The sequence below is a fragment of the Trichoderma evansii genome (genome assembly GCF_050947405.1).
Source record: "Trichoderma evansii strain SZMC 28006 chromosome Unknown GGI43scaffold_10, whole genome shotgun sequence".
Taxonomy (NCBI): Eukaryota; Fungi; Ascomycota; class Sordariomycetes; order Hypocreales; family Hypocreaceae; genus Trichoderma; species Trichoderma evansii.
The window spans coordinates 225,040-240,057 of record NW_028145196.1 but is presented as its reverse complement, the minus strand read 5'-3'; the positions used below and the strand labels follow the sequence as shown (position 1 = coordinate 240,057).

General features: G+C 48.9%; 5 protein-coding genes across 5 annotated transcripts; 1 reads left to right on the top strand and 4 right to left on the bottom strand.

Moving 5' to 3' along the window:
• Window positions 1–2,261: 2,261 nt before the first annotated feature.
• On the bottom strand, window positions 2,262–5,918 carry GGI43DRAFT_44100 (armadillo-type protein). The gene is made up of 4 exons (XM_083209837.1): window positions 5,548–5,918; window positions 5,253–5,466; window positions 2,549–5,176; window positions 2,262–2,465 (listed from the first exon to the last, which is right to left on the bottom strand). Exons 2-4 carry the CDS (start codon window positions 5,352–5,354, stop codon window positions 2,364–2,366), a joined length of 2,832 nt encoding a protein of 943 aa, XP_083060417.1. The 5' UTR covers window positions 5,355–5,466; window positions 5,548–5,918; the 3' UTR covers window positions 2,262–2,363.
• An 817-nt stretch (window positions 5,919–6,735) lies between these two features.
• Window positions 6,736–7,225, bottom strand: GGI43DRAFT_383798 (proteasome assembly chaperone 4 family protein; the record flags this gene model as incomplete). Its single annotated transcript, XM_083203438.1, has 2 exons — window positions 6,736–6,975; window positions 7,043–7,225. 2 exons carry the CDS (start codon window positions 7,223–7,225, stop codon window positions 6,736–6,738), a joined length of 423 nt encoding a protein of 140 aa, XP_083060416.1.
• A 169-nt stretch (window positions 7,226–7,394) lies between these two features.
• Window positions 7,395–9,148, top strand: GGI43DRAFT_405079 (N2227-like protein-domain-containing protein). The gene is made up of 2 exons (XM_083205989.1): window positions 7,395–7,691; window positions 7,910–9,148. The coding sequence occupies exons 1-2, from the start codon at window positions 7,570–7,572 to the stop codon at window positions 9,069–9,071; spliced, it is 1,284 nt and encodes a 427-aa protein (XP_083060415.1). The 5' UTR covers window positions 7,395–7,569; the 3' UTR covers window positions 9,072–9,148.
• Window positions 9,149–10,964, bottom strand: GGI43DRAFT_405075 (uncharacterized protein). The gene is made up of 2 exons (XM_083205988.1): window positions 10,209–10,964; window positions 9,149–10,085 (listed from the first exon to the last, which is right to left on the bottom strand). Exons 1-2 carry the CDS (start codon window positions 10,322–10,324, stop codon window positions 9,329–9,331), a joined length of 873 nt encoding a protein of 290 aa, XP_083060414.1. The 5' UTR covers window positions 10,325–10,964; the 3' UTR covers window positions 9,149–9,328.
• A 971-nt stretch (window positions 10,965–11,935) lies between these two features.
• Window positions 11,936–13,931, bottom strand: GGI43DRAFT_383795 (uncharacterized protein; the record flags this gene model as incomplete). The annotated part of the gene is made up of 9 exons (XM_083203437.1): window positions 11,936–12,263; window positions 12,319–12,479; window positions 12,541–12,581; window positions 12,642–12,758; window positions 12,812–12,961; window positions 13,075–13,143; window positions 13,227–13,274; window positions 13,333–13,500; window positions 13,628–13,931. The coding sequence occupies 9 exons, from the start codon at window positions 13,929–13,931 to the stop codon at window positions 11,936–11,938; spliced, it is 1,386 nt and encodes a 461-aa protein (XP_083060413.1).
• Window positions 13,932–15,018: the final 1,087 nt, after the last annotated feature.

The following is a 15,018-nucleotide window of genomic DNA, read 5'->3' as shown; positions in this document are numbered from 1 at the left end:
CACCAGCAGCTCCACTCCGAGGCAACTCAACTCAACTCAACTCAAACCTTGAATCCCCCTTTCTCTTTATCTTCCCCTTTCTTTCTTGATTTCTCTTCTCCTCTTGTCCTTTCTCTCTTGCAAAGGCTTATTTGAGTGAGTAAGGAGATGGTGAAAAGATTTGGAACTCTGCTTACGGAGGGAGGGACCCCGGCAAGGTTTCTCCATTTTGTGGACTAGGGGAGAGAATATGCAAGACATGTGATAGTTTTTAAGATGCCAGAAAATGAGATGCTCTTTTTTCTTGTTTCGGCTTTTACTTTCTTTAGTATACCCATTGTAATTGTGCACTTGAGTTGGGTAGTTGCTTGTGTGACGAAATAGAAAATGATAAGTCTTTTTTATATGAGAGCCGTTGTTTGCTCTACCGGATGCTACGGATATTGTAGAAATTGGCTTCTATTGTATTTATAATGTGCTTCTGGATGTGTACGTGATAAGGCCGTTGATGTTGTTTGTTGTCGTAGCTGCTTTTCTTACTTTCCAGTGATGATTGTGAGTTGACTAGAAGTGAATATGCTCGGATTAAGTTTTGCTGATGATGTAGGGAGAGTAGAGAAGCAAATCAAGCTTATTTATATATGTATGTATAACTATTAAACAGTCATTGTCTCGATTTAGTGTATACGCCTGAGCAGAGGTTGCTGTTGATATTGGCTCTCATGGAGGAGAGATGGGGAAACGATGAGTTATGTGTGGATGCTACATGTTCACCAAGACTCTCTTTTTAGATAGTGCCGTGTTTACCTTGTTATTGACTTGATACTCGCTTTAATTCATTTATTTAAATTAAAAGAGGCATAGCATATGTCGAAAGGAGCATGTTTGTTCGTTCTCATCATGTTTCATGAAGAGGATATTACTGATGAAAGAGACTCGGCAATCGAACAGATGGACAGCATTATATTTGTAGTTTTTCTTTTTTGCCTTTTCATTTTCGTCATTACTTCTCTTTCAATTGAAACGGTGTCTAAATAAAAAGAGGAGATGAGAACGTCGCGGATGTTTGAGTACGTTATATTCTCAAACGTCTTCTTTTTGAACCTTGCTTAGCAATATGACAATGTCTTCACCCGGATAACAACTGGATATTATTATAAAAAAAAATAGAAAACATTAAGTTGGCTTAAGTAGCGAGAGTTTCACCCCAAGAGAGCAAAAAAATACAAGCTTTATCCGTGGCCAAATATCCTCCGACTCTTTTCCTTGCCAGTCGTTTTCAAATTGGTCTTTCATTATTAGGAGTCTGTATAATCCCACCCTTCTCCCGTGAACTGATATTGACACCCCGATTTATTGTTAATGACAAGGAATCGTAAAATTGTGAGTCTAGTGCAGATAAAGATGGGCAATCATGTAGAGTGACACAAGAGTTAGTAAACAAACTTCCGGAGAAAGCCTTCGCCTGTGCAACAGACAGACCCCATCAATCTTCTTTCTAAGAATATAGCTCTTCCCTATAATACAATACCTACTTAACTTTTGTCCATCTTACAAACGTAGTTCTCTAATGAGTAAACGGCAGAGAAGTGAGAAAGCAACAATACCCCAGTATCACATCCTTGAGAGATAAAACTCCTGCATGATAACAGTTATAAACGGATCAACAACATCCGTAATTTCAAGATCATACAAGATCATTGACTTAAATAAAGCCACCTTTCTTTATTTGGGTTCTAACTACTAACTACTATGGACCGCCGGCAACGCAAGGCAACGCAGCACGGCATATTTCCCACCATCTGTATGTATGCAGAATATGGTCGAGGGAATAAGATAAACGAGTAAAATATAAAAAAATCTATCTATAAAGGTGAGTATGGGCTTGTAGCCCCCAAGAAAGCCCCCTCCATCCCCCTTAAAAAAGCTCAAGACACCTGTGTTCCCGTGTTTCCTCCATGCTGGTTTTTTCTTTTCTTAATTTTTTCTTTTCCATCATCACATCATTCCAAAAGGTATCTCGTCCGCTTGCGGTACTCCAGAGCACGCGCTTTATATTTTTGGTTTTCTTTTTGCTAATGCGCCCTCCATATTCCGCAAGCTCCAATTGTCACTCAGCCAATCCAACTGTGCGTACCCCTTTCCCATGGAACTGCTGGGCAGTAAAAGTATCGCTATGAGTTTTAAACAATCATATTATATTCCTCTGACTGGACCTCAGGAGCATAATTGACCTCTGCGTATCAAATTCCGTTAGAGATTCGCTTAACGAGATCATCTCTTTTCCTCTGCGTCCAGCGCTAACTTTTCAAAATTTTCTCCAGCTCAGTTATTGCTCGCTTCTTTTCGTATTGCAATAACTCTACGTAGACTGGTCGCTGCTCTCAAATCCCGTACTGCGTCTTCAAAGCCTGCTGGTCTTGAGGTTGCAGCTGGCCGATAAAGTTGTCAAATTGCGGGATAATTTGCTTGTAAACGTTTAGAACCTGTATAGTGACGATTAGCATTACATAGTATTAAAAGGAGAGAATCATATAAGAGTAAAAAAGAAATTGGGGCCTGTTCTTACATTTCGGAACACATCATGTAGCTCTTGCTTGATGGGATTCCGCAAGTTCATGTCTTGGTATCGCGCAATTGCAACAAAAAAGTTCAATAAAACTTTCTCCAGTGCCTGGGGGTTCTGTCCGACAATCAAAGTGAACCCCTTAAATGCTGTGGCCTTTTCCTCTGTAGGATCGACCTCTTGCATCGCAACCAGGAATTCTTCTGCAAACTTTGGTAGTGCGGGTGCAAGTTGCTCTGCATTACCTAGACCAAGACGTCCCAAGGCAATCGCAGCATTCTCGGTAAGGCCCTTGGGCACACCAGGATTGGTCATGATCTCTACGAAGCGCTGAAGGAGCTCTGGTAGCCAAGGTTGCATACCCTTGAGGTGTTGCATGGCAATCTCACCAGCTGACCAGCAGGCATTATTAATGATGCCAAACCCGCTTTCAATTTCCTCGTCGAGTATGCTATCCATATCCAATTGCCTCAGCAATATCGGGATGATGGTAGGGACATATTGTTGAAGCTCCGGGAAGACGTACTTGGCGCAGTCGCCGAGTAACGCGTACGCGGATTGTCGCACCTCGTCCGTGGGATCCTCCATGCAGAAGCTGAGGAGCTCAAAGAAGGGATGCGGAGAGCCCTTGACCAGCTCAATTGACTTTTCGTCTTCGAGCGCTTGGATAATGGCACTTAGGAGGTCAAGGCTTGTGATGAGGAAATCTTTATCAGGCTGGTCCACAGCGTCGCTAGTGTTGGCGTTGATACCCTGTTCAAGGTTCGTATGGATAATGTTGATGCATCGTAAGAAGATTGTGGGTGCATAAGGAGTAAAAGACTGGCCAAGAGCCAATGCAACATAGGAGAGACACTCCAGGAGCGGGAAGAGTTCGCGGGACTGATCCGAGACGATATTGTATCTCTCAATCAGTGCTGGCATCAGCTGGTTTACCAACTCAGGTTTGGCAATGAAGGGGCCTAGACGTTCGGCCAGCGTCTGGACACAGTCGTAAAGGATATACATGTTGCGATCCTTGTATTTGCCAAAGCACAGAACAAACTGTTGAATGATGGGGCCGCAGTATGGCTCCAATCTCTTGCCAGCCTTCTCCTCTAGGTTCGCGAACGCTGAGGCACCTGCCTCCTGGACCTTCTTGTTCTTGTCCAACATCTTGCGGAGGATACCATCCATCATTGGCAGGAAAAACTGCTCTCGTTGAGCCTGGTCAGAGAGGTTGGCTGCCCAAGCTGAGTATCGTCCCAGGGCCCAGCAAGTGATTTGCCTGACAACCGGCTCTTGATCTTCAAGAAGAGAGATCAAATACGGCACCAGCTCGGGGAGGTGAGGAGTGACAGTATCCATGCAGCCATCGGCTACCGCACCAAGAGCCAAGACGGCAGCCTCTCGGTGAGGCCACTCGTCGTGCTTGAGGTTTTGAGAGAGGTACGGGAAAATGGCTTCGAAAACAGGCCCGCCAAAGTCGCGGGCGAAGACGTCGAGTGCTGCCGCTGAGCACTTTCTGACAGTCCATCTCTCATCGGGGTTCGCATCATCTCCATCATCGAAGTCGTCAACCTCACCTTCCTCCAGTCCCTCGTCCATGCGGGCAAGCTTCTCGTAGGCACCGCCATTCTGGTTAGGGTCGGCCGAAAGGTTACTTTCTCCGTTTGCAGCTCTTGCTGAAGCTTTCTTGGCGAAAACCGGTTGGATGTCTTCCTCTCGATCTTCTTCATCTTCGTCATCTGAAAGACCACCAAGAAGGGCGATATCCTCTCCGCTGTATACCATGCACTGCAGTAAGACAGGGATGATTTTGTTGAGGTACGGCGACAGGGAGCCCCAGAGTTCATCGTGTTCGCCGACGGCCAGCCAGAATTCGGCAGCTTCACAAGCTAGATCTTCATCATCGCTCTTCTGCTGGTTGATAATGTAGTCTACCAATCCGGTAATGTGAGGCTGTAGCTTGTCGGGGCGGGTTTCAACTAGGTGAACAAAAGCTCGACACACTTGCCGGCGGACATCGGTATTCTCGTCTCCGGACAGAATGAAGAGGTGTTGCAGCAGGTCGTCGACACTGTTCATCATAGCCTGTGATGATCTCGGCGTAAAGACGTTGATTGCGGTCAGCGCTCCGGCGCGAACCTTCGGGAGGGGGTTCTTGGTTGCAGCAATCAGCTTGGGAAGGACATAGTTCAGCGGTCGTTGGCCGTTAATTTCCTTGGTAAGAAGTTTGAAGTTATCTTCGCAGATTTTGGTCATGGCAGACATTGCACCCTCTTGAGCGTCGTTGGAAAATTGGCCATTTTCGTTGGAGATCATGTCGAGGAGCTGAGGAAGCAGCTCTGGCCACGCCAACAAGCCACCTTTTCTAATCATCTCAGTAGCAATGTTTCCGGCAAAGTTTCGAATCTGTGAATTCTTATCTTGCAAGCACATGGGGACGGCGAGCTTGATGAGCTGTAGGCTGGACTCAGGGATCGACTTCCACTCTGTCTTGACATTGTTCTTCAGCATGATACCAGCGGCCGATCGAACGAGATGGTAGTCTTGCTCGCTGCACTGCAAGCCCTCGGGAGTCTGGGGGCTAGAGAGGATATATGCTAGATAGTTGTTGATATCAGGCGAAGTTTTAGCTTGCTGGAGCATCTGAATCCCACAACGCCTCGGTCAGCATCGAATCTCGTAACACAGACAAAGGAGTTTCTTCTAGATTGGAACTAACCTGCTCAGCCTGCTTCTGGGCATTCTTGTCGAATCCGCTGAGGGAGTCTTTGAGACATGCCGCAAGCTGGCTCAACGACTCCGGGGCCGGTTGCCACGACATGATGGGCAGAGTATTGGCAGCTGTTGCTGCGCGAGAGAGGAGCAATGCGATGCGCGAAAGGGGTAGGTTCCTAGTCGAGATGTTCTAGGACATGAAGCGGTGATTAAAGAGACTTCAACGAGATAAAAGGTCAGCATCCTAGAAACTAGCAACTGGCGTATGTACAGTGTAGCAGGAAGGCGACAGGGCGTACGAGAGCAAGGAACCAACACAATTGGCCCTTGAGTCGAACTGGGGGTGAAGGCCTGGTTATCAACGGCGCTGCCGCAGGGAATCTTACAAGAGGCGGGTCTGGGAGTCGCAGAGCCAAGCGCTCAGGAGTAGCCGAAGCTCGAATGTTTGCAGCACGCAAACTCAGCAGGATCTCGTCGATGTCGAGAGCGAGACGATGCGCCAAACCTTGTGCGCCCTCAAGTGGTCTGGTTTGGCGGGGAGCAAGCCCACCTCATTTCTGGCGGCCAAATTTCTCTGTTAGCGGGGTGCGATAACGATAACCCGTGACGCGGAATGGCAATGGCGAAAAAAACGGAGACATGTAAAAAAATTCGCCTACAGATAGAGAGTACAGTACGGGAATAATGCCAGGACAAGTCAGCTGACTGAGACAATGAGTATGGCGAGCGAAGCTACAGGTAGCATCATCACAGTATTTATTACTCCGTGCAGGTATTTCAAGGTGCTGCTCAGCCACCAAAAATTAGTGAGCGACAGGTGTTTATTGTTTGTACCCATTGGTTGAGAGAATCAGACGAAAACAAGCACGCGAAACGTGAAACACGATTTGGCAGTGCCTGTCACAGCCTTATGGAGAACTCCATGATGGAAACGTGCCCAAGGCAAATCCCAATCAACTGAATTTATGGATGCCAATTAATTGCACGATACTCGATTTTCTCCCTGCTATGAATCATACTGCTGAAGCTGTTGATGCTTCCCTCGCCAGGCAGCCTGTTTTCCCGCCCCAAGCGCTGGGAATAATGAATAATGAAATTCCATGTGATATGTACATGTATTATAAGCCAGGGTCAATCAAGAAGCCGCCCTTTAGCAGATCAATACGGCATTTCTTAGATGTGGCTGCGGAATAAACTCAAATGCATGCTCTCTTATAAATAAGGCCTAACTGATGTGCTGCGGCCTTGATGATCGTCCATGTCGCAGATCCCTCATTTCTATTTCTGGAATCTCTCTTAAACCTCCAGCCAAGGATGCTGCAGGGTATGACCTCGCCGTAATCTTGGCCTTGCTCTCTAGTGACGACAGACTATGCCTTCAATCACAGATACGCAAGCACATTGACCTTGCATTACAAACGCCATACTCTGTCTGATTGCCACCTTGAATTGTTCATAAATCTCCATTCATGCCTCAGAGACAGTAGTTAACTAGGCAACACCGTCTTGGGGAGGTTGCTTATGATCGCCTCAGCCACGCCTTTAAAGGCTTCCATTTCCTCCTCGACTGTGCCACCCATACCTGTGCTCTCTAGGCTGATGGAATTTGTGATATATATGGGGAGCTGGGTCTTTCGAGCAACCAACTTGGCAACTCGTGTAGTGAACTCAAGAGATGACTCTGCGGAGAAGAGTGTTGTGGCGATTGCCTGCTGAGGATTGAATCTCTGGCCCTGGAGTCAACAATCGCCGGCCATAAAGCTATTGTACAGGGCAAATATGTACGAGACTTACATCTGGCAATGCGTAGACAAATGATCCCATCGGTCTGGGAGCACCAAGCTCTTCTTGAGACGCGGTGGTGAGAGATAGCACAAGAGCCTTAGCTTGAGTTGTTAAACGGATGAAAATGCGAGTATCCAAAGACCGCGGGAGCGGAATGGAAACTTGCACTACTTCATTTTGGTCGGTAGCCATGGTAAATAAGTTGTAGATGATGTATACTGGATATTATATAACTGGGCCCGAAAGATGAAGCTGTATCTCCATCGCTGTTGTGAGACGCTGAAATCACATGATTCCGTTTTGGTGAGAGATCTCGCTGCTAGCGCTGCTCGAAAAAACTGCCACCACCAGCCATATTCCCCCACTAATAAGCAACTTTGGTTACAAATTCAAAGGGATCCAGAAAAACGCCCGATTGCGGCGATCCGGAAAAAAATAAAGGCAGAAACTCTGTTTACGAGATCGTTCACCTCTTCAACTCTTCTCTCTTTCTTACGGCCATGCTTGAAAATCATCGTCGTTGAGCAGGCTGAGAGATGGATCACGACGGCGGAGCCACTCTGGATGTGGACGATAAGAGCGCATGGGCCAGCGTAGATGGCGGAATGGACGATCCTGAAGAGATTCGGGTCATCTTCTGTGCCTTGGATTCATTTGCGTAAGTGGACTGAGTTTAGTCGTCTTCTTCACTCTGCTATTCGGCAGCTTGGCCACCCTTGGAGTGAATGGAACATCTGATGCAAGGCTATGATTGTATGTTCATCATGAGCTGTTTCACATTCGACACTCATCATGCTCAACTCTCCCGCAGTCTTTCATAGCACCGCATTGAATAACCTGATCCATGACAAAGGCCTCCGACTAACAACACTACAGCCAATACGCCAAAGTTGCCCACTTCAACGTCACTCATCTTCGCCGCCGGTCCTTCTATGCCCTCCCTCAGGCTCACTGGAAGCTCCTCGCAGCGCCTCCCTTCAACTTCCTAGACACTCTAGAGAAAGTCGATGAGGCCATCGATACTAATGCCGTCCTGGCTCGGTCCATTCTGAAATCAGGATTGGCTTCATTCAATGCCCTTCCTCCCGATTTTTCAGAATCGGATCAACCTGTCATGCCGCATGAATGGGCTGGAATAGCCAAACATGCCGACATAGACAAAGCAAGGAGCACTCTCCGCCAGTTTTACCGAGACTGGTCTGCAGCTGGCGCAGAGGAAAGGGCCGTCTCATACGGCCCTGTGCTGAAAGCCCTCGAACAAGAGAAGGCCAAGGGACCGGAAGACAGCCGTTTGAAAGTCCTGGTTCCTGGAGCGGGCCTAGGGAGGCTAGTCTTTGAACTATGTCGAGAAGGCTATGACACTGAAGGAAATGAAATATCCTATCACCAGCTACTGGCGTCATCGTATATTCTCAACGAGTGCCAGACCGCCGGACAGCACACTCTCTATCCTTGGATCCACACATTCTCAAATCACACAACGCGAGAGAACCATCTACGAAGCTACCCCATACCAGACATTCACCCTGGCACCACCCTGCTCAACACTCCCAACCCCGGTTCCATGTCTATGTGTGCCGCCGACTTCCTTTGTCTCTACGGCGATGATGAACACAAGGAATCCTACGATGCCGTCGCCAGTGTCTTCTTCCTCGACACAGCACCTAATCTGATTCGATACCTCGAAGTCATCTATCACTGTCTCCGTCCAGGCGGTGTCCTCATCAACGTTGGTCCCTTACTATGGCACTTTGAAAATGACGCGCCGGGTAATCATGGCCACGACGATGACGGCGATGGCGAACATGACTTGAACAACTCATCTGGCATTGCCGACCCTGGAAGCTTTGAGTTGACCAACGATGAGGTCATGGGCCTGGTGGAGAAGCTAGGATTTGTAGTAGAGTCGATGGAGATGGGAATCAGGGCGCCGTACATTCAAGATATGGATAGTATGCTGCATATGGTGTATAATGCAACGACCTGGATAGCTCGCAAGCCTCTAGCGAAGAGTGAAACGAGAGATACGACGACATGAAGGATGAAATAATAGAAAAATGAATGATTGAACTCTTATGAATGTATTATGTGAAGCGTATAGATGTTTAAATGCGTGTCATGCGAGCAAGGAACAGATTGACAATATATTTACTTAATTGATGCGGTATTCATTAGGCCTTTGCAATGGCCATCCTATCATACAAAATTCTGTGACACCTCATGCGTGTTTGTGCTCCTCTAGAGATGCTGGTCGTAACAAGATAACAATAATCGAAAAAAAAAAAAAAAATGAAACTACAACTTCGCCTGGTCCTCAACGAGCATCTCTCCACGAGACCACAAAGCACCACCATCAATCGCAATAGCCTCACCATTCACATGTGAACCAGCGCGGCTCGTCAAATACACCACGATACCGGCAATATCCTCCGGGCGTCCCAGTCTTCGCATGGGGTTCGCCTTGGCGATCTTGTCAGCGCCGCCAGACATGGCCAGCAGGCCGTTGGCCATCTTGCTGGGGAAGAAACCCGGGCAGATGGAGTTCACAGTGATGCCGCGCGGGCCCAGCTCCAGCGCGAGGTTGCGGCCCAGATGCAGCACGGCAGCCTTGCTGGCAGAGTAGCCGTAGGTGCCCTGCTTGCCGAGCGTGCCAACGCCCAGACCAGCAACACTGGCAGTGATGAGCACACGGCTTGGGTCGTCCAGCGAGGCGTTCTTCTGAAGCAGCGGTGTGAAGACGCGCACCGTGTTGAAGACGCCGCGGACGTTGAGGTCCATGACCTTGGCGAAGGCCTGGTCAGGGTGTGTGTCAAAGGCCTCGCCCCAGGTGGCGCCCGCGTTGGCGAAGAGGATGTCGACGCGGTCGGTGTGCTTGCTCACCTCGGCCAGCAGCTTGTTGACGCCGTCCATAGTGGACGAGTCGGCTGGCACGGAGATGGCCTCAGCACCAGCGGCGCGGCCGGGAAGGGCATTCAGGACTTTGCAGGCCTCTTCGCAGGCGGAGGCCTTGCGGGATGAGATGAAGACCTTGGAGCAGCCGGCTTGGATGAAGCTGTGTGAATAAAGATTAGTATGATATTGTGACTGAAAATGAAAATGAGATCTACGGTGTGCGAATATGTAGGGGAGGAGGGAGATTGGGTGAGATTGGTAATGGGACGAGGATGAAACTCACGCCGAGGCTGCGTGCAGGCCGAGACCGCGAGAACCGCCTGTTACGACGGCGACCTTGCCCTTGAGCGAGAAGAGCGAAGGGAAGTCCTGGAGATTGGCCTCGACAGCGGCAGACATTGTGGTAAGAATTTGGATACCTCGGTGCTGATATTCCTTTTCTTTTTCTCTTTAAGGGGATGTTTATTAATAAAGCCTAGGACTTGACCGATAAAAACAGCTGACTGGTAAAATAAAAGGAAGGATATATCACACGAAAGAAGAGAAAAGTGAGCTGAGGAAGATAGGAAGCGGGCGTCTTTATCACTTTACCTCATCCGACTAAATACCATCTGTAATCACCCACTCCCGCATTCAAAAGACTATTTTATCCCCAGATCCTCGGTGTAGATGGGCAGCAAAGTGGACACGCTTGTCTCCCAAAAACCAGGGGTCTCAGGTACCTCCGCCACTGCTTTTCGCGGGCGAGGTACTTTCGGAGATGAATTGAAACTGCGGGGAGATGCCGAGGCACAATTATCGGACTTCTTTTTTTCCCACCAGGGGGGCTAGCGAGCATTGCCTATGCGATTTAGTGTATGGGGTAATTCAGATCTGCCAACTGCCAAGTACGCGCTACTAATCGTTGATGGCTTTGATGCTTTGTGCTAATAGGTGGATGGCTTAGAAATAGGCAAGGAAGTGCTCCGTAGTGTAAAGTATAATGGGCGTATGTTCCAATGTTTGATCCTCGCTAGAGTGTTGTGTCAGCTTCTTAAATCAACCGGTACTGTAGCGTGTGGTGCGATTGCCGCAAGGATTCAAGTCCTAACAAGAACGCAGGTTCTAATTCTAAATACTATTGGTTTACTATCATGAAGCTGTAGTATTACTCTTCGCTTATATATCCACAGTAGCTCGGCCGGTTGCTGGTCATCCTTACCCACGCCTAGCTCCTAAAGGTATTATTATGCCTTGTCGTCTACTGCCTTCTATCTAGCATACTGTGCGCCCATTAGTATAATGAATTTAAAGTCATGTATATATGTGGTAATAGCTTGGTATCTTATAGCCCGACGAATGTCAAATCATGCTCAAATCAATCTTCCCTCTACAACACTCAGCAGCAACATTAGGCCCTCGCCTCACACGTATAAGCCCGACAACATGCATTGAGAGTATACATCAAAATATATGCCATGAAGAAAAAAAAAGAGACACTTAATATATGTCCATCAATACATCCATTGTCGTATAGAAAGTAAAATAGAAATTTGTATCCCGGTGATGGTCTAGCCTGCCCGGCTAGCCAAGTAATTAATGTGTCCTGTTCCACCACATGGACTAATGCAAGCAGATGCAAAAGCCCCCATTGATGCGGCCGAAACTTTACGCTTCCAACCATGCCGTTACAGCTTGAACAGAAACTAGGTAGTTAGACACTGCATAGCAACGAGATGCTGAAGAAAAGATGTGTGCTGGGATATGGCTGCAATGCCATGCTGAAAATGCAGATCCGGGTGCCGGAAGAGCTTGCCCGTGCTGCTTTTTCATCCCAAGGTCGCCTAGCACAAGATTCGCAGGAATTTGTGACATCATAAGATGCCCCTTTCCGAGGAACGTATTTTTGTGGATGGATGCGTTGCTATTGCAAGGCAGCTCCATCGTGTCGAATGCGGTGCGCCAAGTGCGCAACTGCGTGTGAGGTAGTAAAAACGTGTCTCTGCTAGTCATCAGCTTTCTCTCTGAGTCCTATCGATGCCTCTGCTTTTGATGGTTCTTCTTGTTCCAGCAGTGGTTAACGGCATCGCTGACGAGATCCCAGTCGCTATACACGATTGATCCTATGAAAAACACCTTGACGTTGTGCTCCACAGTGACCAGCTTAGAGTAATTAACGCGAGATTCTTTTGAGAGCTTCTCGCCCTCTTGCTTCATCTCGACCCTGACGGGAGGGAACCCAAGTTTGGGTTCCTTATCGAGTAGGCGTGGTTTGCTGCCGCGCTCATAAATAATGCCGTGTTTGTCGGCCTTGACACCCTTCTTCTTACATCCTTTGCCCCCATATGTGAGGATAGGTCTGTAGTTTGTCAGCAGAGAGGCTTAAAAATTTGAGGCGACGACTATGTACATACACGCAAGTACAGTGGCCCTGGTCATTTGCTATCACAATGAAGCGTCGAAATCCGACAAAAAACTTCGTGCCGAATCTGTTCTGTATCTCGTGTTTGCCGGAAACGCTCGGAGCTCCATCAGAGCTGGCGCCTTGCGGTTCTGACCAATGCACTTTGAATATCTTTTTAATGTCAGCGTTGGCCATCTCGATCTGGTTAACATAAGATGATGAATATACACACCTCGCCTGGCTGAAACCTGATGGATGGTTCAACTTGATAACCTGATTCTTGAGCATCAGCTCCACTGGCATGGGCTTTACAGGGTTATTTATAATACCTACGTGGGTCTAGTTCCTCTGGTGGCTCTTCGAGGGCAGTGGCAGCGATGTGATAGCTGCCGGCGCTTGACTGGGCTCTTGGCGTAGGAGGACCTTCCTCTTCCTCTTCGTCATATGGAACTACGCACCGTGTTAGTCTAGCATTTGTAAGCCGCTGCAGAAGAGAGACATACCGTAAGCTGTTGATGATGATTCCCCAGCATTCGCATATTCATCATAATTGTACTGTCGGCTTGCCGCAATAGTGTCCGCCAATTCTTCGTCTTCGTGCTCTTGGTCAGGACTGTAATGCTCCTCGTCGCTGTACCTGCGAGTTTGTTGACCTGGGTAAAATTTCAGTATTGAAAAAGCAATAAGTGGCTTAGAACGGAGGACATGAGAACAAAATGATAAAAGCGCAAGGAGATTGAAAGTGAACAATGGTGGGCGCACTCACCCACTGCGTGATTCTCAGGTGATCGGCCTTCTTCCCTTCCGCCGCTGTATGCAGCAGCCGATTGTGAGTCTACCCCGCCATCAAAAACTTGTTAGTCGGTCGTTCGGTCGGCGGTCAAGTCATGGGGATATTGGCTATTTGAGTATATATACCTGATGTCGATGCCTGATAATATTGACCTTCAGACGATCCGTGGACATCTAATTGTAGAATTGCTGTCAGTGACTGAGACATCGTTTCAGTGGCGGCGCAGCTTACATTGGCCGGTTGTATAATCATACTGCCCCGCCTGAGACGCATGTAAAGAATCTGCTGCGAAAGTGCCGTAGGTATCCTGAGCCGAATCCTCGTCGCGGGAGCCTGTTCGTTGTTTGTGCTTGCTCCTATGCTTGCTGGATCTTGATTTTGGTGAATGGTCTTCGGATACTGTAAAATTGTCTGATGTCAGTCGCCAATTATAAGCATGCCATTTCATGGTCGCCAGGAGAAGCTCAAGAGAAGCCTGTCTTGGGCGCAACCAGTGCGACTCGACGAGCCGCCGGATAAAACGCACTTGAGCCGTTATAATCGGTGGTGAGACCTCTCAGGCCTTCCGTTATGTCGCTGATCGTTGTGTCTCGCGGAGTTTGCGCATGAGCGGCGGCGGCTGAGTCGTGCTGGTCCCAGTCAAAGTCATAATTTCCTAGCAAGTACACATGCGAGTGTTGGCGGTGATGATGAGAAATCTCAAGCGCGGGGAGGGTATTCGCACCTTCGGAATCCTGGCGAAAGCGATAGTAGCGGCTCTGCTCCTTGTTGAAAACCCAAGCCGACCAGCTGCCCCATTGATGGGATTCTGACTTGGATCCGTGGTACATTGTGGCATCTTGCGCCCAGAGCAGCGCGGGAAACCTACAAGATCATCCGGCGATGTGCTGGACGGCGCAAAGGACCGGGAGAGCCCAGATGATCGGAGCACAAGCGCAAAGCACCTCTCTGTCGGGGCAGGCTGAGGGAAGGGGAGGCTCTGCAGGACGGAAGCAATGCGGGCTTCAACGCCTTTTAAAGAATGCCCGTAAAGAGCAGAAGCAGCAGCAGCAGTAGCAGCGCGAGATGATAAAACAGCAGCGGGCGGGAGGGGAACATTTGGGTCTGTCTCTATAGGCCTAGATTGGCGCGAGCCTCGACGTGGGTCGTCCACTTCCTGGCCCGAGTGCTGCTCCCCCGGCCTGCTGGTATGTTGGTATTGGAGGGCTGCCGTAAGGTTGAGTGGATTTAACCTGCGAGCTGCTAAAGCAAGCTGCGGCGGCGCTGGCGGATAGGATTATGGAGACATCTGGCATGCATCTCTGGCCGCCGCTTTTTTAGCTACGTCGAGCTGCCGCAGCTGGTCGATCAAGCCAATGGTCCAGCCGTAGCGTTATGTATAAGACGGAATGGCAATACCATCGAGCACAGAGCAGCAGACATGGGTGTCGCCGGCTAACGGGCGCCTTGTGCGCATCCTGACGTTGTCCAGCGGTCGCATTGCGCTATGGGACGATCTCGAAATTCCGATTCGGAGGTGGTGTGCTGCTATGTGCTCTCTTTTCCCCGTCTCTAAAATTTTCTCGTGCCTGTGAGCTCAAGCTCTCCCATGCCGAAACATGCCCACTTGCTGGCCACAGCCAACGCCGGGTGTCAGCGGCTGGAGCTACCTTACTATCTTGGCCACTGGGATATTAGTCGGAACAAAACCTGCGACTGGTGACAGACTGCAGCACAAATCACCAGTAGCAGCGGTACAAGCTTGGCTCTGCTTCGTCCATACCTGACCTGTACCCTACAGCACAGCAAATCGATAATTCCTCCAAGCGCAGCTGCTGGGATCGCCGAGTCGTCGTGCCATCTCCACTCTGCATCTTGGCCTGCAGCTCTTCGGTCGAGGGCCCTGTCAGGTGGCACGGCCGCAGGAGCCCCAGCGCT

Bases quoted from the DNA above. Each gene is read 5' to 3' on its own strand.
- GGI43DRAFT_44100 (XM_083209837.1), bottom strand. From the start codon at position 5,354: ATGTCGTGGCAACCGGCCCCGGAGTCGTTGAGCCAGCTTGCGGCATGT. The intron at 5,177-5,252 runs GTTAGTTCCAAT...TGTGGGATTCAG, and splicing joins CCCAGAAGCAGGCTGAGCAG to ATGCTCCAGCAAGCTAAAAC. The intron at 2,466-2,548 runs GTAAGAACAGGC...GTCACTATACAG, and splicing joins TACATGATGTGTTCCGAAAT to GTTCTAAACGTTTACAAGCA.
- GGI43DRAFT_405079 (XM_083205989.1), top strand. From the start codon at position 7,570: ATGGATCACGACGGCGGAGCCACTCTGGATGTGGACGATAAGAGCGCA. The intron at 7,692-7,909 runs GTAAGTGGACTG...ACAACACTACAG, and splicing joins TGTGCCTTGGATTCATTTGC to CCAATACGCCAAAGTTGCCC.
- GGI43DRAFT_405075 (XM_083205988.1), bottom strand. From the start codon at position 10,324: ATGTCTGCCGCTGTCGAGGCCAATCTCCAGGACTTCCCTTCGCTCTTC. The intron at 10,086-10,208 runs GTGAGTTTCATC...TTATTCACACAG, and splicing joins GGCCTGCACGCAGCCTCGGC to CTTCATCCAAGCCGGCTGCT.